We start from the raw sequence: 21,569 nt of genomic DNA, 5'->3' as shown, positions 1-21,569 counted from the left end.
GAGGGGGCCGGACGCGGTGGCTCAGGCCTGCAATCCCAGCACTTTGGGAGGCCGAGGTGGGCGAATCACGAGGTCAAGAGATTGAGACCATCCTGGACAATATGGTGAAACCCCGTCTCTACTGAAAATACAAAAATTAGCCAGGCTTGGTGGTGGGCGCCTGTAATCCCAGCAACTCGGGAGGCTGAGGCAGGAGAATCCCTTGAACCCGGCAGGCGGAGGTTGCAGTGAGCCGAGATCGTGCCACTGCACTTCAGCCTGGTGACAGAGCAAGACTCCGTCTAAAAAAAAAAAAAAAAAAAAAAAGGTGGGTGCGGCGGCTCACGCCTGTAATCCCAGCACTTTGGGAGGCTGAGGTGGGCAGATCACCTGAGGTCAGGAGTTTGAGACCAGCCTGACCAATATGATGAAACCCTGTCTCTCCTAAAAATACAAAAATTAGCCTGGCATGGTGGCATGCCTGTAATCCCAGCTACTCAGGAGGCTGAGGCAGGAGATTCACTTGAACCTGGGAGGCGGAGGTTGCAGTGAGCCAAGATGGTGCCACTGCACTCCAGCCTGGGCGACAAGAGTGAAACTCTGTCTCAAAAAAAAAAAAAAAAAAAGCGGGTGACCTGGGGTGAAAGCCCAGGGGTTAGGGCCTAAGGCCGGGGAACACCCTGATGAATATGACAGTCCTGCTGTCAAGGAACTCACAACTGTTGGGGGAGACAGACCATGAGAACACAGAGCCTGGATGCTCAGGCAGGGCTAGCAGGAAGCAAGGAAAGTCCCTGCATCCGGATTTAGAGGCCCAGGAGAGACTCTGCAGAGGGAGCGACCATCAGGCTAAAGATAAGAGGAGCCAGAAGAGTCTCCCGTGGGCTGGGGAGAAACACGTGGTAGCAGCAGAAGCTTGGGGAGGGGAAGAAAAGCAGATCTGAATCCTAAACGGCCTCGAGGCGCTTGGGCTGTAGCCTGCAGGGATAGGGACCCTTGGAAGGGTTTTGTGCAGGGAAATGACATAATGGTGTTTACCTTTTAGAAGAGACCTAAGGGGAGAATCCAGTTAGGGAGCCCAGTTAGGAGGCTCTTGCAAGGCTCTTGCAAGGATGTCCGGGAAGGGAGGGGTGGGGAGTGGCAGCAGGGAAGGAGGGAGGGGCAGTGACGGAACCACATCACCTCACCCCACATCACATCACACCCTAGCCCAGAGAAAGCCTCTTCTGGTCTGGTGGCCTGAGGGAAAGGAAAGAGTCAAAATGAGTTTCCCATGCTGGTGAGATGGAGGCTGGCTAGTGAAGGGCTGGGTCATTTGGGACATGGTAAACCCAGGAGGAGGGGCGTGCCTGGGGGGCGTAGGAGAAGGGGCTGACAGGTGCCATTTGGGACAAGTTGTGTTGGAGGCGCCTGGGGGATGTGTGAGTGGAGATGACCAGCAGGCAGCCTGATGAACTGGCATGGATTGAGGAGAGGGTTCTGGAGTTGAGCTAGAGTCATCCAAGCACAGGGAAGCGAGGTTGCCCACGGATGGGTGAGATGTGAAAGGTGGGAAGGTCAGGGCAGAGCCCCGAGGAACACCGCGTTTCAGGGATGGACGAAGGAGACTGAGAAGGAGCGGCAGGGAGGCAAACAAACAAAAAACAGGAATCACCAAATCAGAGAAAACAGCGCAGTGGCAGAGCCTTCAGGGGACTGGAAGCCTCTGTACCTCCAAGGCTGGAGGAGCAGCAAAGCCCCTGAGTCTGGAAGGTCTGTGGGGGCAGGAACTTGCCTAGTACATAATTAATGCTCCATAAACAGTCATTTAATGAACAGATGAAAGCCGTAGGTAAGTTCCGACACAGGTGAGAGACCTCGGTGTATGCGTATTGTGGAGCAGTCGAGTGGATCAGACGGGAAGGTTGCTTAAGTCGTTCAGTCCTACGACCTCTGCCTCTCCTCCCAGTGGGCCTGCGGGAATCCCTTCCCCTTATTCTCTCTCTCACCCTCTCTGGCCAACCAAGAATTTTACAGAGGCGTGACAGAGCCCCTGAAGTTTTGTAGAGATGCTCATGACACAGATTGCTACAGAGGAAAAAAGTTACCCCTGGAAAACTTATCTAAGAATATATCATGAGGTGGGCTATTTCGGGACTCAAATTACACAGGAGGGCCTGGGAAGTGTGCAGGGGTGAACACAGCTACAATTAATGTTAACTATAAGGTGTCATGTCTTCATCTTGTGAACACACAGCCCTCAGTGCGTGGCGGGTGGGCAAGAGGAAGGTGAATCCCTCCCGCCATGTACACAGGCAGGAGTTGGGTGGTTTTGGGGGAGGGTGTCTGCTGGAGGAAGGAGGAGGGAGCCAGGCAGGGTTGTGGGGAATTGCTGGAGGAGGCACGATTTCTCAGGAAGCCTGAAGTCACCTTGGGCAAAGTGGCCTCCGAAGTTGGAAATGTAACTACGATCGGGCCCCACCTAGTTCAGGGAAAGTCCAGACTCAGGACCAGAGAGACTGGGAGAGGCTTTCCTAGGGTGTCACAGCCTCATGGAGTATCCCTGGAAAACAATTTACTTAGCTTAATCTATAGGACCTGTGCCTGAAGGAAACCAGTTTCCATTCTTTAAAAAGAGATTTTTAAAAAAAAATCTCAATCACAGCCGGAAACAGTGGGTCAGGCCTGTAATCCAGCACTTTGGGAGGCCGAGGCAGGCGGACCACCTGAGGTCAAGAGTTTGAGACTAGCCTGGCCAACATAGTGAAACCCCATCTCTACTAAAAATACAAAAATTAACCAGGCATGGTGGCACATGCCTATAGTCCCAGCTACTCGGGAGGCTACGGCAGGAGAATTGCTTGAACTCTGGAGGCGGAGGTTGCAGCGAGCCGAGATCGCACCACTGCACTCCAGCCTGGGCCACAAAAGTGAAACTCTGTCTCAAAAAAAAAAAAAAAAAAAAAAACCTCAATCACATTGCACAGAGTATTTTGCTGGGCCGGAGGGTGGAAGGCCTGGGGATCAGGCTGTGTGGAAATGCATCCTAGTATCTCCAGTCGCCAGCTGGTCATCTCGAACTGGATGTCTCCCCTCTGGAAGCCTCAGCTTATTCATCTGTGACACCTCACAATAATCCGTTTCACGGAGTACTTCAACAGATTTGGGGAAAAGGGGATGGGTCAAATTAGATAATTGTTCATTAAAAGGCCTCCATAGCCTGCAACCTCTCTGTGAGTGGCACAGTATCACTTATCAACCTGCCTTGTAAAGACTGCTATGAGAATTTGACTCCCAGCTAAACTAAGAGAGCCACCAGGGCAGCCAGCTATCATGTCTGATTCCTCTGTGTTATTCTCGGAGGCAAGCGTATTATCTATCTGTGTTATCATCAGAGGCAAGCGTGTTATCTAGTACTGCTTATCTATTAACTGCCTCCAACTGTTGGTTGAATAAGTAAGTCATTGGTACATAAAGGTGAATATCACAAAATGACCACAATATTTCATATTAGTTAGATCTAGGAAAGACCTTTTCCGATGTGAACTGTTACTAAAATATTCTGTTCTGCTTCTAACCTTCTGTCCAACTGCAAATCACATCATGTAATATTTGTGGTCTTTGAGAGCAAAAACCATGCCTTAATCATTTGTTTCAATGTCAGCTCCGGGTGGGCAAGGACTTGGTTTTGCTCAGAGCCTGCACTTGGAAACGGGTCTAGCGCTTGGTAAGACTCCATGAGGATTTGGTAAATAAACGAATGGTTTCTAACCCTTAACACAGAGCTACGCATTCAGCAAATGTTGGTTGGATTAATTATTAAACAAGGGAAATACTTTTTCTTTCTAATGTCTCTTTCTAACATTCCTGACTGAGGCAGTGTAGCAGAATGGGTAGGTAGGCAGGCTCTGGAATCAGATGGTCTGGGTTTGAATTCTGCCTATTCTACTTACTGGCTGGGTGACCTAGAGTAGCTACTGAACCTCTCTGTGCTTCGGGTTTCTCACTTGTGAAATGAGGATAACATTTTTTCTCCTCTTTTTTTCTGTTGCCCAGACTGGAGTGCAATGGTGCAATCATAGCTCACTGCAGCCTCAAACTCCTGGGCTCAAGTGATGCTCCTACCTTGGCCTCCGTAAGCACTGGGATTACAGGTGTGAGCCACTCAGCTCAGCTAACAATTTTTCTAATAGGATTACAGGGTTCATTTAAAGTGTACATAAAACAATTAGTACATAGTAATTGCTACTTTTTTATGACCATATCAGTCTCAACAACCTTCACTGGCTGCCCTTTAACCACTGGATAGACCTAAAGTCCAGTTACCCACAATTTGGCCCCATATCCCCCTCTTTCCAGTCCCATCTTCCCATACTAGCTGCCCTTTACTGGCTGCTACCTGTGCCAGACATTCTGCTAAGTGGTCTATAGCCATTAACTTGTTTCCCTTCTCAAACAACCTAGTAAGGTTGGACTTCATTTTTAAGAGACAGGGTATCACTACGTTGCCCAGGCTGAACTTAAACTCCTGGGCTTAAGGAATCCTCTTGCCTCAGCTTCCCATGTAGCCAGGACTACTGGCCCACTGCACCCAGCTGAGGTGGGACTTATTGCCCACATTTCACTGATGATAAGACAAAGGCCCAGAAAATAAAAATAACTTTCCTGGGGACACACAGCTAATATTAGGAAAGCTGGATTCATTCCCAGGACTCTGTGATATGAAAGCTCACGCTGTTATTTACTGTCTCTGATATCCTTGCAATGCAAAGTTTGGTCAGTGGACCAGCACTCCTAGCATTACCAGGGGGCTTGCTAGAAATGCAGAGTCTCAGGCCTCACCCCAGACCTACTGAATCAGAATCTACGTTTTAACAACACCCCTGGCTGTACAGTAAAATTTTAGAAGCACTATTGTAAACCACTTTCTACCAGGGAGATACGAGTACTGATTAAGTCAATCAAGTGTTCTCGTTTAATCCCTACACCAATCTGGGAGGTCAGGAGAGTTAAGCATTATTATCCCATTTTGCAGATGAGGAGACTAAGGCTCTGAAAGGCATCTTGAAGTGACTGAGTCCACATAAGCCCCATGCCAGCATAACGCTCTGACTAAACCGTCTCAAATCCCTCCACCTGTAATGTCTTCATTCCCTCTCTCCACCTTGAATTCCTCTCCTCCTTTTAGGCTCCACTTCAAATCCCCTCTTGCTGGGCAAAGCCCTTCTTACCCAGTTCCCACTGGGCAGATTGCTTCTTCCTTCATATTCCCATAAGCTCCCTCCACATACCTTTCTCTTGGCTCAAATTCTTTTTTTTTTTTTTTTTTTTTTTTTTTCCTTGAGACGGAGTATCGCTCTGTCACCCAGGCTGGAGTGCAGTGGCGCGATCTCGGCTCACTGCAAGCTCCGCCTCCCGGGTTCGCGCCATTCTCCTGCCTCAGCCTCTCCGAGTAGCTGGGACTACAGGCGCCCGCCACCACGCCCAGCTAATTTTTTGTATTTTTAGTAGAGACGGGGTTTCACTATGGTCTCGATCTCCTGACCTCGTGATCCGCCCGCCTCGGCCTCCCAAAGTGCTGAGATTACAAGCGTGAGCCACCACGCCCGGCCTCAAATTCTTTAAGAAATGTACACTGGGTGCAAACTGTGTACCAGGCACATAGTAGGCATTGAGTAAATGTTTGTTGAGCCCATTTACTCCCAAAGCATTTCGGACTGTGTTTATTAAAACACTCTTGGGCCATGCCTGTAATCCCAGCACTTTGGGAGGCCAAGGCGAGTGGATCACAAGGTCAAGAGTTCAAGACCAGCCTGGCCAAGATGGTGAAACCCTGTCTGTACTAAAAATACAAAAATTAGCCGGGCACGGTGGCAGGCGGTTGTAACCCCAACTACTCAGAGGCTAAGGCAGGAGAATCGCTTGAACCCGGGGGCAGAGGCTGTAGTGAGCCAAGATTGCACCACTGCACTGTAACCTGGTTGACAGAGTAAGACTCCATCTCAAACAAAACAAAATAAACAAAAAAAAGCCAAAAAAAAAACCCCACTCTCATTACTCCTGTCCTCTTCTGTGTTTGTCTGTCTCTCCCACTGCCCTGAGCTCCTGTGTGTCTCCAAACTATTGAGTCTGGCATCTTGTAGGGCGTCAATTCGTAATAAACTAAATGCTCTCCCATCTAAGGACACAATCTGTCTATATATACTTAAGAGTGGAGCATTACCAGGAGTGAAGCTTTCCAGTTCCCAAGAGGGGTAAAGGACAAGTGAGGTGATGGACACCTTGCTACTCACCACTCCCAATCTTTGGGCTGACACAGGATGCCAGAACTGATTATTGTAAAAAAATATTAACAACAATAATGTGCAGACATTTGAAAATCTAACTCTCATTTTTTCCAGACCGTGAAAGGAAGGCCTAGAAATGGTAAGTGACATTTTCAGATCCCCTGGGGTGAAAACCTGGTCCCCCATAACCTGTCGTTTCACAGGAAAAGCAGAAAGGGTAAAGGCGGCCGTGATGTCAGGGAAAGACCTCCAAGACAGAAAACCTTGCAGTCCTGTGCTCTGCCTCTTTCACAGGAGACCTGGGCAACGCACACGTTGCTAGGCCTCAATTTCTTCATCTGTAAAATGAGGGGGTTGGATGAGCTTGAAAAGCTCCTTCCAGCTCTGAGATGCTGCGCTATAAAATGAGAGAAATGTGAACCTTTAGTTGTTATGATCTGAAAATATTTTGAATGTGGAGAATCAAATTGTACAGCAGTGCATGAACAACATAATATGTTAATGACTAAGACGATTGTATTTAATCCGATGGGAAACAGCGGAGCTGCTGCCACCGCTGCTGCTGCTGCTGCTGTATGTGTGTGTGTGTGGTGTGCACGCACGTGCGGTTTCCTTCCTTGAGCTCAAACATATATTTTGAATCACTAAGATAGTAATCACGTCTCTGGCAGCCTATCTTGCCCAAACACACACACACACAGACACCACACACTCTACTTCAAATTAAAGTGGGGGCGGGGGGAATTCCACTGCTGCTCTTTACATCATTTCTGTTTGGATGGCTATTTTTTAAAAGAAAGTTTTATAGTGAAGGTGTTGGACTGCCAGCCCAGGAAGGCTCTGATCTCAGAACTGGGACGCAAGGGTGGGGAGCTCGAGCTCTCATTAGCATTTCGCTTTTGCACACCCACTGCCCGCTCCTCAGCCGTCACAATCCCGTCCTGCAGCAGGCCCCCCCCATCAACACCGGACCTTCGATGGGGAAGGGGTTAGCTCGGCGGCCCCAGAGGCTACTGGGCCAGAACACGTGCTCCGGACTCCACGTGCGCGGAAAATGAACTGGTACCCGCGACGCGGCCGGCGGGGGCGGATGGCAGCGAGGGCCGGACAGCGAACCTTTACCCCGTGGAGGAGTCGGGACCGGAGCCCGCACGTGGGTCTGCGACGGCCCCGCCCCCAGGGGGCGTCCCCTCAGGGACTCCAGCCTCGGCTGGTGGGCCCTGCAGGCCCGGGCCCGACCGCGTCCGCCAGGCCGCGGGGAGATCCCGGCGAGCCCGGCGGAGGAGGCGGCCCCTCCCCGCCCGACGGCCACGCCCGCGCGGATTGGCCGCTCCCCGACGGCGGGGCGGGGCGGGACGGGCCGGGGCAGAGCTCGCGGCCAGGTGAGGCGCCCCGCCCCTTGGAGGCTCCAGGTGCGGCTGTGGGACCTCGGACCGCGGCAGGGCCAGGGCCGGGGCCGGGGCCGCGGCGCCATGGCCGAGTCCCAGCTGAACTGCCTGGACGAGGCGCACGTGAACGAGAAGGTTACCGAGGCGCAGGCCGCCTTCTACTACTGCGAGCGGCGGCGGGCCGCGCTGGAGGCGCTGCTGGGCGGCGGCGAGCAGGCCTACCGCGAGCGGCTCAAGAAGGAGCAGCTGCGGGACTTCCTCTCCAGCCCGGAGCGCCAGGCCCTGTGGGCCTCCTGGAGCCCCTACGAGGACGCCGTCCCCGCCGCCAACGCCCGGGGCAAGAGCAAGGCCAAGGCCAAGGCCCCCGTGCCGGCGCCGGCTGAGTCCAGCGAGTCCCTGGCCTACTGGCCCGACCGTTCCGACACCGAGGTGCCTCCTCTGGACCTGGGCTGGACGGACACTGGTTTCTACCGTGGCGTGAGCCGGGTCACGCTCTTCACCCACCCCCCCAAGGACGAGAAGGCGCCGCACCTCAAGCAGGTGGTCAGGCAGATGATCCAACAGGCCCAGAAGGTAGGCCCCCGCCTTCGCCCCCACACCGCTGAGACCTCGGCCCCAGTCCCCTGGACCAGGCCCCACCTCCCAGGCAGGGCCCAGGGCAGGCCGCCCTGAGCACCCTCTGGAAAGTGGGCCCCAACCCGCCCCTACTTCGTGGGGCTGCAGTGAGGCCTGTAGAGCGAATGGCTGGGAACGTGTTTGGCAAATTACAAGGTGCTGGACAGATGTCAACCGTCGGTATTCCAGCGTCCAGAGGCGCTGGCTCTGCTCTGTACTTCTGAAACTTCCCTGTCCAGTCTTCTTCCCCAGGGAAGACTGGGGGCCGAGGCCCTGTGGTTAAAATGCACCACTCAAAGGTCTTGATAATAACCTACGTGCTGCCCAGAACATGCCCCGAGCCGCTTTCTCATGTGATCGTCAAAGCAACTTCAGGGAGTGGGTGGCGGTGACCTTCCCGGTCCCACCTCTGCCATGCTGCTCTTTGGACCACCCCTCTCCTCCCATAGTCAAAGCTGGCCTGGCGCCCTCACAGTCACAGCCTCTCCTGGGCCGGGTACTAGGCCCCAGCTGCCTGGAATGAATGCGGGGCGGGGTATATTGAGCACCTACTGTGTGGCTGGCCCCGTGCTGGGCACCTTGGCACAGCAGGTCCCCTGACTCGGCAGCTCAGGAAACGGTTCCTACTTAGCATATGTGTCCTGCTTGAGAGTTGGAAGGAGGGGCTGTTTCCAGGGTGGCTGGTGAGGCCAGTCTGCTGTGGAGCAGGCGGAAGACTTTAATCTTTATGCCTTTGGGTAGGAGTCCTATGCCCCACTACATCTGAACTTTCAATAAACAACACATAACTTTTTAGTATCAGTTTATCCCAAACATGACATGAGACGTACTGATACTGAAAAATTCTTTGTTGTGTATCTGAAATACAAATTGAATGGGAACGTTTTGTACTTTTACTTGCTAACTCTGCCTCCCCTACACTGAGATTTGTTAAGAAACAGCAGCAGCTTTTGGTGCCCAATTCAGAATAATACAACAGGAGCGGCTTGGGTTCACCATCGAATTCCACTCAGTGAGTGAGATTGGAGTCCTGGTTCCCCTCGAGGCTGAAGAGGCCTGAGGAGGGAAAATAGAGCTAGAAAGACCAGTGCTCAGGCTCATCTTCCTGGAAGGGGTGATCTAGGTAGTTGGGGTGGTCTAGATAGTTGGCTACATTGGCTACCAGAAGGAAGGGTTAACTTTCCACTGCGCACATTTCTACCCTCCCTCTCTATGATTCCTCCCTGTCTGAGTTTTCTTTGTATATTGTGTTCTGCAGAAGAAAAAGGCAAGATTGGACACAGAAGAGGGAAAAAGGATGTAGGCGGCAATACAGGCTGCAGCTGGGGTTAGGGGTCAAGTCTCATGATGTCATACTAACAAAGCCTCTATTTATTTAGCATTTAATATGTGCCATCCACTGTGTTAGTGACTCACCTGCATTTTCTCATTAGCTTTTCACAACAACCGGGTGCATGGGTGTTTTCCTTATTTTTGGAGAAAAAGACATCAGGATTCAGAAGTTTCTTGCCAGAGTTTCCATAGCTAGTAAGTGGCTGGGCCAGGACCCAAACTCCAAAGCCCTTGCTCTTAACCACTGTGCTACACTGCCCCAGTGTCTGAAATAATGGTGCAGTCCGATTAAGCAAGGGGTTTGAATGAAGCTAACCTGGTCACGACCTGGAGTGCAGGTGGTGTACCCCTGTTACAAGAAGGGGGAGACAGGGCTTCTGGCCAGCGCGGCATCTAGTCCCATGTGGGATGACAGGACTATCTCCTGCATAGTGAGGTATTTTTAACTCTTTAAATATTTAACAACAGAAACTTTTAACAATTGTGAACCCATGCAATAAGTACAGGTTTAACCAGTGATTTCCTGAGGGCCGACTGTGTGCCAGGCACTAACTAGCCATGAAGAAGATACACGGTGTGGCTTTGCCCTCCAAAAGCTTAACAAATGCTAGGGCTCTGCTGGAAAGAAAAGAGTTTTTAAGGCTGGATGTGCCTAATCTGGGAAGGCTTCCTGAGGGAGGTGAGTTTCAGAATTGGAAAGGGAGAGGGTCAACTGGAATGGGCACTGTCTCAGTAAGAGAGCTTTTTGCTTCGAAAAAGCAAGGAGGTTTGATTGTCAGGAAAAAAGAGCTGTCGTGTGGGGATGTGAGTACTGTGTGGGGCCTGGTTTGGGGACCCTAAAACTGGACCCAAGGCAGGCGACCACCCCCACAGGAGCAACAGTGTTGGACACTGTCTGTGCCCACCCAAGTATCAGGACATCCGGGTCCCCACCCTTAATCACTCTCCCACCTGTCTGCACAGCCTCTTCTTCCAGAAGACCCTGTGAAGAAGTTGGGACAGAGAGGTTGACCCTGTTTCACAGGTAAGGAAACTGAGGCACAGAGAAGGAAAGAGACTTGCCCAGAGGTCACGTGGCTGTTTCTAGAAAAACCCAGCTTCTGCTCTAGGGGCTGCACCTTCTGACCACTGCCTGTCCCCCACCTCCACGTCAGCTTGTCCAGCTGGCAGGCAGCCTTCCCTGGCCATTAACTTAGATCCTTCCTCCTCCCCTTTCGCCCTGAGGGAGGGAGTTTCCTTTGTTTCCAGTGAGAGTCTGGCTGCTGTGTGGCCAGGTGGGGCAGACTGAGATGGTTTACGTGCAGGGACACGGGGGAACTGCCGAGGGGAGGCAGCGGGACATGCACACATCCAACTGTGTGCCAGATTTGCATTTTATTTCATTTAATCCTCAGAATAACCCTGTGAGGTGTTATCATTTTGGTTCCTAAATCACAGACAGGAAACTAAGGTTCAGAAAGAGTTGCCCATGGCTGCCGTGCCTACGGTCACAGGCCAGCGGGCGATTCTATACCTGGTACTCAGGGATGTGGAGAAAGGAGCCTAATTAGGAGAACATGAATGGGGGGTGAGAGGGGAGGGGCTGAGGATGGGGACCAGTGAGGAAACAGCCCAGCAAGTGCCTTGTGGACTGGTAGGAGGGCCTTTGAGGAGCTCTGGCTGAGCGGCCTGTACCCTGGGCTTCTGCAAATGTCAGAAAGCCCTTCCCAAACCGCCATTCAGCTGTTTACTTGTGGGGTGGGGTTTTTTTCTGCTGTTTTTGTTTTGTTTTGTTTTGTTTTGTTTCCTTTTGAGCGACCTGCTTACCTGGGTGCCTCTGAATGATGGACTTTGTCTACTTAAATTACAAGCAGAAAGGGCACCTTTAGGGACCCAAAAATGATCTCCTGGCCTATGCTACACTAACAAAGAAGACCAGGGGAAGTTGCTGATGCTTGGGCTGCTCAGGTCATTGTAACTGCCCGGGAGTGGACTTACAGCAAGACCATGTGTAGACTGGGAAACTCTTGGTTCTTATTTGCAAAGCCAGAGTAAGGGGAGCAAGCTGGATGGGCTGGCAACTTGGAAGGATTGTGCATCCGTTTGGCCACTGGACGAATATGTCGAGGTTTACTGCATGTGCTAAGCATACTTTAGTGGAAAGCAGATACCTAAAACACACCTCTGCTCTTAAATAGCCTAATCTTCTGCTGATCCATCATCTAATACAGTCTGAGGAGTGCTGGACAGAGGGCGTGGCGGGAGGGTCACTAGCCCAGCCCCTAAACCGGGTTAGGGAAGGCCCTTTGATGCCAAGGACCTGTCTACAGGCATGTCTGAACACAGTAGGAAGCTGAGATGGCACCAAGCTGTCCGCCCATCTTGTGCCCAGGCTCCCTTGTGACCAGCGGCATCCAATTTTGAGGCTGCTGGGCGGATTTAGAGAACGTTGCCTTGCGCTTTGGGAACAGAGGCAAGTTTACCACACCTGCTTCTCAAAGATCGACTCTTGACTCCTGCATTCCTGGCTCACAACCAAATGTACCATTGACCCAGCTAACCAGCTCATCTTGGTTTATCACAAACTGTCCAATCTCCTTGGCACCTCAATAGCTGTGTAAGGCAGGGTCTTGTCTTCATTACACAGAGGCTCCCTCTGAGCTCCAAAAGGGTGAAATGGCTTATCTTCAGACCAGGACAGGGAGGTTACACAGCATCCCCAGGTCCTTGGTTGGGATTACCAGTGACGCCAGTGACCCCATGCAGATTGTAAACACAACCTAGGAGAGGGAGGCTGCTGGAGTAGGTAACCATGACTAACTAGGAGCTGCTTCTATTTTTATTCCTATTGTAGTTAGTGGAAAAGGCCTGCCTGGATGGTTGAGGAAAGAGGGTAACCAGCCGGCTGGTCCCTAACCTACCTCTGCCTGTCGATTGGTTTGTCCCTTTTCCTTCAAGGCCTCGATAAGAGGCCACCTCTGCCTTGGCATTTTGTCAATTTGATTTTCAATCCAGAAGGTCCACACAGTTTGCTTTGGGAGAGTGCATTTGACCCTCCTGGATTGGGAAATTTGGAAGAGAGAGACTGGCTTACTCTCTCAGTTTCCTTTCCGGTACCTCAGCGGTGCCCCGACTGTCACAGGTGATCAATTATCTGTTTATAGAATTGAAAACTGTCTTCTATTGGCCACCTGTCCCTCTGGGGAAGCAGGTGTCTGGAGATGTCCCCGTGGAATTGTACATTCCCTGGGGAACTCCTTTAATCTACATCGTAACAAGCTGGCTGGCAGCAGAGAGAAGAATGCTCTAAATTGGGGATATGGGGTGCAGGGAGGGAGGTGCCTCAGGGGATTTGGGGAAAGACTCCAGAGCAGGAGGCATGGCTGGCTGAGGTTAGCAGCCTTGGTTTGAGGTCTGGGCAGCTGGTGGGAGAAGGATATGGTGAACAGCTGGGATACAGATGCCCCCGGGCGTGGCAAAGTCTTGGAGTCATCAGCTCAACTCCACAAAAGACTCGGCTTTGCATATGGTGGGCCTGGCCCCTGAATGGAGCCTACTGTCTTTCCCCATTAACCTCAAATGACATTTCCCTCATTCAGCTACACTGGCAAACAGTACCAAGCGCCTTCTCCATACCAGGCACTTTGCTGGACATTGAGATGCTGCAATGAAGCAGATGCCTCAAAAAACCCTAGTTTAAAAAATATGTAATTTTTAAAACTGTTACTGGTTTTTGAATTCTGAAAGTCAAGCAATACATTCATTAGTCACCTCACCACCTTGTTTGAGAGCCAGTCCCAATTGTTGACTTGCTCCTAATACCTTCCCACCTCCCTCTTTTCTCCCATTATCCTCCTCCCTTTCCATCTAAGGGGGACAATTGACTTTATCTAGAAGCTCCTCAGCTGCCTTTTAGAAGCCTGATTTAAACTCACAGAGCAAGAAGAGGCCTCTCAGGCAGCCCAGGGACACACAGGCCCCACACACTCCTAACCATTCTACCCTTCTGCAAGTGGCCATGCCACATGAGCTTTGTTTCAGAGGCACTGGGCAGTTCCAGAGTCCTTGCTGCATTAAGGCTGGTGGATAATGGCACAGCTGCAGCTCCAGAGAATAAGCGCTTCATAGCCTTTCTGGGATCTTGCCCTGGCCTGTCCAGGTATTCCTGGCAAGCCCTGGACGAATTGGCTATTGGGTTCTGAGTCTCTCTCTTTTATGCTTGATCAATGATCCCAGGAACTGGCATTTCTGAGCAATGGACCAGCTTCATGTCAAAAACAGAAGACAGACTCTGAAGTTGAAAGGTCTTGATTTCTGCCCTCATCTGACCACTTACTCACTGTGTTCCCTTGAGCAAATCACCTCCCTCTCTAAAGCTCCTGGCTGATAAAATGAGGAAGATAATACCGAAAAACAAGGGAGGGTGGGGCATGGTGGCTCATGTCCCCAGCACTTTGGGAGGCCGAGGTGGGCAGATTGCTTCAGCTGACGAATTTGAGACCAGCCTGGGCAACATGGCAATCCCCATCTTTACAAAAAGTACAAAAATTAGCCAGATGTGGTGGTGTCTACCTGTAGTCCCAACTACTCTGGAGGCTGAGGTGGGTAGGTGGGAGGATCGCTTGAGCATAGGAGGTGGAGGTTGCAGTGAGCAGAGATTGCGCCACTGCACTCCAGCCTGGGTGCAAGAGCGAAACTCTATCTCAAAATAAATAAATAAAAAACAAAACAAAAAAAAAAGAAAAACAAGGATGAAACCATGTGTGAAAAATGGATACTGGAAAGTATCATACAAATGTTCATTATTGTAGAATGTAACTGCTGTCATCTCTGTCTTTTTGCAGAGCAGGGGAGGGAAGGGTGGCCAAATTTTCTCCCCAGAAGTTAGGGAGCTCCACCCAGGAGATTAGAGGTAGGCGAATTGGGAGGGCCAAAGACCTTGTGCAGGTGTGTTTCCTGTTTCCACCTTTGAGTGACACAGGAGTGGCTGCCCACAGCCCTCCCACCCGCTCACTGCATTGATCCCTTGGCCTTGATTTGGTGGTGGTGGGCAGTGGTTGGTAAAGGCAGCTTTCTGCTGGCCTCCAAGCTGCCTTCGGGAGGCTGTGGCATTGGAATCCTCAGCCCAGGATCTATGCTGGGATCTGGCATGGGCAGAGAGGGATAAAGCCGGAAGGTGCAGAGGCTTCCTTGTTCCTAAAGCAGGGGTCCCCTGAGGATGTTCCCCACACACGGTCATCCTGAAGGGCCAGACTGCTGCACAGGCCCAGCCCAGAGAGCCTCAGGGCAGCCTGCAAAGACTCCCCAAGTTCTTTTACTTCTGGAGAACTAAAGCTTTCATTGGAACAAGAGGGTGGGGCTGCTGATGGTTAACCGTGATGTAATCATTGCCTTGGGCTGTGTTTCCCTCTTTGGAGAAGAGGGAGGGGAGAGTTGGCTCCTCTGAAATCGGATACTTGGGGTCCCTGAACCTCTGAGGATGGATGTTTCCCAGAAAGTTCAAAAGTAGAAGGTGGGGCCTCAGTAAACTTCATGACCTTCTCTTGAAGGTTCACGGTAGCAAAGCCAGTTCTGTTGGGTGGAGGTCTCCAAAAGCCCAGGCCACTGGCGGGTGGAGGGAGCCCACGAGGCTGGGAGCCAGGAGCCTGGGAATTGTCACTTTTGCCCTGGCCATCTCTTTCCTAGCTCACTGGGTGACGTGGGGTACATCATTTGGCTTTGCTGGACCTCTGTTTCTGCATCGCTCACATGGGGATAATTCTTGCCTTCTTGCTTATTTCCACAAATTGTTCTGAGAACCTAGTTCAAGGCTATGAGAAAGCACTTTGAGAAAGGTGAGTGATGTGTGCAGTAAAAGGGATTGCTCTAAAGAAGGGCTAATGTTGAGTGAAGGGATCGGTGCCCTGCGTGTCATTTCATTTCGTTAATCCAACCCTCAGCACCTTGCAAAGGAAGGGATATTTTCCCTGAGGCTCCAGGAAAGCATAAGGTTGCAGAACTCAGAAGAGGCTGGGGGAGATTCCACCCAGGTCTCAGCTCAAGGTGGTGTCCATCCACGACAGTTGCCCTTGGGAATTGTCCTCTGGGGCCGTCTCTTCCCTCTAAAACTTCCAGAAACATTCAAAGTCTGTATGTCGCCAGCCAGGCCCTGGGAGGCTCTTGGACCAGTTCTAGAGACAGACAAGTACACAACTGCCAGCTGGTCCACTCTGTGCCAAGGCTGGGGAAGAGGGTTCCTCCTGCCTAGTGACATTGAGGCAGGTAACACAGAGAAGCTGGGTACAGGTAGTTTCTCCAGAGACCTAGATTATCCTCTTTATGGCCACTTTCTGGCCCCCTGGGACTTACGCCCCTCCCTGACAGTCTGAGACCTTGAAGTAAATCCCAGCCCAGCAACTCTCGGTCCCTCCATCTTCTCACCCCCCAGGGATGCTGCCTCATCTTGGCTGGTGGCCAGATCTGCCTCCCTTTTCTTAGAGCGTACAAAGCAGAGCCTGTTTGGGGACAAGCTTCCAATCCAAGCTGGGGGAAGTGGGGAGCAGGGCAGAGAACAAACGAGCTCAGGGCTGCCTCCTGGCTGACCACCTGCCCCTGCTCCTGGGGCTGTCCTGAGCTGCCCCCCAGGCTGAGTCATTCTAGCTATCCCTGCCCACCCCCACCCCCACACACCATGCCACGTGCCATGACCAGCCGGCCTCAGCTGGAGCTGCTGCCCTTCCCAGTTTCCTTGTTCATTCTCTGAAATCAGAGTCTGTGGACTTGCTAATGATCCCATAATCTTAGCCCTGGAAGAGAGCCTATGGCTTTTCTAATTACTAGTCTCTCTGGCCCAGGTTTCCAATAATCTGGAAACACATCCCCGGCACAGCTTGCACGCCGGTCATCATTCTGCTGGGCTCCTCGCAGTCCTGGCAAGGCATGTGAGAGGCTCCGGATAAGTGTTATTTTATTTATTTATTTATTTTTCAGCAGTGAGTCAGGAGATGGGGGTGCTGAGGTGGGACCCAGAACTCTCTACCTTTCGGTGGGCCATTGAGGACAGACTGTGAGTTTCCTTAACTCACCCGCCTGGGAGGGCTCCCAGACAGCCTGGAGATTCCCTGCATTTGCTCATTCACTTACCATGTTTCACTGAGACCCAACTATGTGCCAGGAACCAGAAATTTACAGAGGAGTACAATGAGAATTCTGCCTTAAGTCTGAGGGGGAAGGGGTGACAAAAAGAAATTAAATTACAGCGCAGTTGTGGGGGTGGGGATATTGATTGCTATTACTTATTGGGCATATAAGTGCTAGGCAAATGCCAGCCCTTTTAGAATTTTTTTATTTTATTTTATTTTTTGAGAGGGAGTCTTGCTCTGTTGCCCAGGCTGGAGTGCAGTGACTCTATCTCGGTTCGCTGCAACCTCTGCCTCCTGGGTTCACACGATTCTTCTGCCTCAGCCTCCCAAGTAGCTGGAGCTACAGGTGTGTGCCACCACACTTGGCTAATTTTTTGTATTTTTAGTAGAGATATGGTTTCGCCATGTTGCCCAGGCTGGCCTTGAACTCCTGACTTCAGGTGATCCACCCGTCTCGGCCTCCCAAAGTGCTGGGATTACAGGTGTGAGCCACCGCACCCGGATAATTTTTTATTTTTAGTAGAGATGGGATTTCACCATGTTGGCCAGGCTGATCTCAAAACTCCTGACCTGAAGTGATCCACCCTCTTCGACCTTCTAAAGTGCTGGGATTACAGGCGTGAGCCACTGCGCCTAGCCTATTCCATTTAATTTTTTTACAACAATCTAGCAGCTTTTCATTTTACAGATGAGGAAACTGAGGTTCAGAGAGGATAAGGTCACACCACCGGTAAATAGGACGCTAGATGGGAACTGAGATGTGTCTGATTCTCAGGCTTGTGCACCTGTACTGAGCTCCAGGTGAACAGAGGCTTCCTGGGAATTGATGGCTGAATCAGCCAGTTGTGGAAGGGCAGGGCAGGCTGTGTACAAAACTGGAGGCCCAGGACACGTGGACTCACACTGTTCCCATCACTTGAATGCCCTCCTGATCACTTTCAATTGTATCCCTCCCTGCACTCTCAACTTGCCTCTCTAGGGAAGCCCTCACAGGTAACATCATCTAGCAATAGCCACAGAGTTATCCTTGCTGTGTCTCAGCACCTCCCAGGCAAACTGCCAACTCCATTTGTCTTACCCTGATAGATCAATCAAGAAATACCTCGACAGATACTTCTTGAGCCCTGCCTCGCTCTGTCCATGTACTTGAGAGCTCAAGGCTAGTAACGCCAACCAGCAGATGATCCTAAAAATCGCTTGTGTATCTTCATTGGATTTTTTTTTAGCCACTGATTTATCTTTCTAATTATGTTTGGCTTTAAGCTAATGTTAAAATGAGCTTGCATTAGATAATTTTCACTAATTAACACCAACTTAGTGCCGGGAAAGTCATCCCAGAAGCTTGCTGTGGGGCAGGGAAAAGCTGGCCTAGGATCTTACAAAGAATTGCTCTGCCTACTCCCTGCAGGTCACGACACGTGGTTGTTCACAGCTGAATTAGTTGGCCTTGCTCACATGGGTGCCATCTGTCTTCCTCCTCTGGAGAGCCAGCCTGGGTCTCCTTTGTACATACACCTTCCTTCATTCAACCTTGTGGAGAGTGATGGCCTCACTGGATCAGCTCGACAGGGAGTGAGCCCCAGGGGGTGCAGCAGGGAGACCTGACCTGCAGGGTCGGAATCAGAGCCCCACACTGACGTCGAGGGCTCTGGGAGAGGAAGCGGCCTGGCTGCGTGGAATTGGGCTCCGCTGCTGCCACTGTAGGGAGGGAGCCCGGTGTTTTATGATATCTAATTAGTGAGTCCCAGACAATGGAACGCAGCCACAGATAGCTGGGAAGCCCCAGCGGACAAAGCACAGATGCCCTGCTGCTGGGGTGGGGGCAGCCTCGCCTCCAAGTGGGGAACAAGATCCTGTTGCAGCCGGGCGCGGTGGCTCACGCTTGTAATGCCAGCACTTTGGGAGGCTGAGGCGGGCAGATCATTTGAGGACAGGAGTTTGAAAGCAGCCTGGCCAACATGGCAAAGCCCTGTCTCTACTGAAAATACAAAAATTACTCAGGTGTGGTGGCATACTCCTGTAATCCCAGCTACTCGGGAGGCTGGGGCAGGGAAATTGCTTGAGCCCGGGAGGCAGAGGTTGCAGTAAGCAGAGATTGCACCATTGCACTCCAGCCTGAGCAACAGAGTGAGATGCCATCTCAAAAAAAAAAAAAAGATGCTATTGCAGCTCTGGATTTGGCTCTGCCCACTTGATGGACCAGGACTCAGGCCCAAGCCACATCTCAGCTCCTCAGGGAAGCCCCCTATGTGGAGGCATTCTGTTTAGAACGATGGCGGGGCTCTGTCCCCCACCCCTCCTGGATACATGAGGAGACATCCTCATGTGCCTAGACAGACAGCCCTGGGCAGACATGCGTTCTAGGGAAGGCACACACTACACTGGGTACTGAGGACAGAGGATGATCCTGGGACAGCCCTGGGAAGAGTGAAACAAGGACCTCAACAAAGAGCATTCCCATCACTACAGGCTTAGAGGGTGACCGTGTGAGTTAAGGCACGAGCCGGAGCCTGCTGGGTGAGTTTGGAGAACATCAAATAATCTTGTGGGGTATGAGCTGATTATCTGGGGAGAAAGTGGATAAATGCCTCTTTGGGTTGGAAGCACATGAAGGGTCTTCAGCCAAGCTGAGGGCCTTCGACTTGACTGTAGGCAGTCAGGAGCTGCTGAGTGTTTGGGCAGGGAAACAGGGAAACAGGGCACTTGGGTTGTGTTATGGGGTCCGTCTGCCAAGAGGGGAACAGTCAGGGCAGCGTGAACTAGCATTGCTGCACGGTGACCCTGAGCACCTACTGTGTGTCAGGCCCTGTCCCAGAGGAAAGGCAGAGCTCAGCCAGCTGGGGCAGGCACCAGGCAAGATTTTATCTAGGCTTGATCACATTTCTTTTCATCTTCATAGAACCATGAAGTAGCCTCATTTTACAGGTGGAATTCAGAGGGCTTAAGTAACTTGCACAAGGGCCTCACAGCCAGTGTGGAATCTCTGTCACTTTCCCCACTGCAGTACACTTCTGTACTGTTGGATCGATGTGAATCTAGAGACCAGGGATGGAGGAAGTTAAAGGGGTGTTCTGTGGGGGTCATGCAGCAGGAGTCCCTCCTGCGGGCAGCCATGCAGCCTCCTCTCCTCCTCCTCTCCTCTCCTCTCCTCCCCTCCTCCTGTCCCCTCCTCTCCTCCTCTCCTCTCCTCCTTCTCTCCTCTCCTCCTTCTCTCCTCTCCTCTCCTCTCCTCTCCTCCCCTCCTCCTGTCCCCTCCTCTCCTCCTCCTGTCCTCCTCCTCTCCTCCTCTCTCCCCAGGGTATGTACATGGGGAACTTAAGAGAAAGTTTGCTGTTTAGTTGTTCCCACTCTACTGGCGTAAACATTGGTGATAAATCAGATGGGGCCTGCTGCAGTCCTGGTGACAGTCTTTGCAGTGTACCCAGAGTACTTACGACACCCTCTCCTGGATGCATCATCTCCATAGAGCACCTTTCTGTGCTCCGGTGGCGGCTGTGCCAGTTAGAAGTTGCTCTGGTTCCCCGCAGCCTGCCTTGAGATACTTTACTGTGGCAGCGGTTTTCTTAGCCATGTGTTGCGACATTCAGCATATGGGTGTAGACACCTGGTATGGCTGGATGAACAGTTCATCATGTGGGTTCTTCCTTAATTGGGCTGCCCTTCCCCTCAATTAGTTCAAGTTTTGACCTTTCTAGAAGTGTCGTGTTCCCTGAGCTTTAATCACCACCGTTGGCAAGGCCTGCTGGGCATGGCATTGAGCAGAGGAACGACATCCCCACCTTGATGTCTGTGCCGCGGGAGGCGTGGGCTGCCTGGCTCTTCGGGAGCTCAGCGGGCCCCCCACTGGCTGTCTCCTTCTTTCTCGCCCCCTCTCCTGAAGTGGTGGCCCCTTCGTTCTGGGCTCCATCACTGAGGAGAGAAGAGGGCACCTGCATTTACCCATCGCTCACAGCAGGACAAGTACCGCGCTGTTGCAGAATCTCATTTAAAGCTCAGAACAGCCCTGTAAAGGCATCACCTCCCCACTCTAAAATGAGGAAACTGAGGCCCAGTAAATGATTCACTCCAAGCCAAACAACCAGTGAGACTTTCTGCTTCCAGACCGTATAATATCCTGCACGCAGCAGCCTTCACTTAAAGTGGGACACCTCCCCCTGGTGTATTCAAGTGACCTGAGTGGCTGTGGAAGACGGAGGCTGCTGTTAAAATGCATTTTCTTGGGCCTTTGCTGAATTCAAGTCTTTGAGGATGGGGCCCTGGAATCTGCATCTTCAATAGGCATACCCACATCCCTTCTCCCAGGTGATTCTTTACACACTGAAGTTTGACAACCTGCCCTGTAGACCTTGATCTTCTCTTTGGGGAGATCAGAAAAGGAGATTCCACAGCTGGAGATGTGTGAGTCAGAGGCTGCAGGCAGACCCAGCTCTACCCTCCGTGGGAAAGGGAAGAACTGCCCTCTGGTCCCAGATGGACTAACTCCCCTGGGCTGCCAGACAGACGGCCATTCTGGGAGACAGCAGTTTGATCTGTTTGCTCAGCTGCTGTCCTCTCCACCCTGAGAGACCTTAGGGCTTCAGATATGGGGTGTTCCCCCCATTTGCCTTATAACGATCCCTCATAACTGCACAGCGTTTTTGTGGGATTTCATGGGCATGATCTCATCCGAGTCTTCCAACAGCCCTTGGGAGGTAGGCAGGGCAGGCATGGGAGGTGACTCGGCCCCAGGTGCACATGGGTAGGTAATCAGCAGGCAAGTGTCCCTAGCTGCTTGCCTTCCTTCCCCAGGATAAGTGACTGTCACCAACAGGCCCCCCCTGAGATCAGCAAGCTTGGCCTGTGGCCTTTTGCTTTTTCACACCCACAGAAGGGGTGAAGCTGGGGCTCTT

The 21,569-nt window shown here is 51.7% G+C and overlaps 1 protein-coding gene across 2 annotated transcripts in view; it reads left to right on the top strand.

Annotated features, from left to right (window-relative positions):
* The first annotated feature begins 7,638 nt into the window (after positions 1 to 7,638).
* FAM83F (family with sequence similarity 83 member F) overlaps positions 7,639 to 21,569 on the top strand; it is a 48,753-nt gene continuing 34,822 nt past the window's right edge. For both annotated transcript variants that reach the window (XM_063622954.1, XM_055252787.2), the window contains exon 1: positions 7,639 to 8,206. In XM_063622954.1, coding sequence (XP_063479024.1) covers positions 7,718 to 8,206 — 489 coding nt within the window. In that variant the 5' untranslated portion in view covers positions 7,639 to 7,717. The remainder of the gene's footprint in view (positions 8,207 to 21,569) is intronic.

The sequence above is a fragment of the Symphalangus syndactylus genome, chromosome 18 (genome assembly GCF_028878055.3).
Source record: "Symphalangus syndactylus isolate Jambi chromosome 18, NHGRI_mSymSyn1-v2.1_pri, whole genome shotgun sequence".
In the NCBI taxonomy this organism is placed as follows: domain Eukaryota; kingdom Metazoa; phylum Chordata; class Mammalia; order Primates; family Hylobatidae; genus Symphalangus; species Symphalangus syndactylus.
The sequence above is the reverse complement of the archived record's forward strand: the minus strand, read 5'-3'. Positions and strand labels throughout refer to the sequence as shown.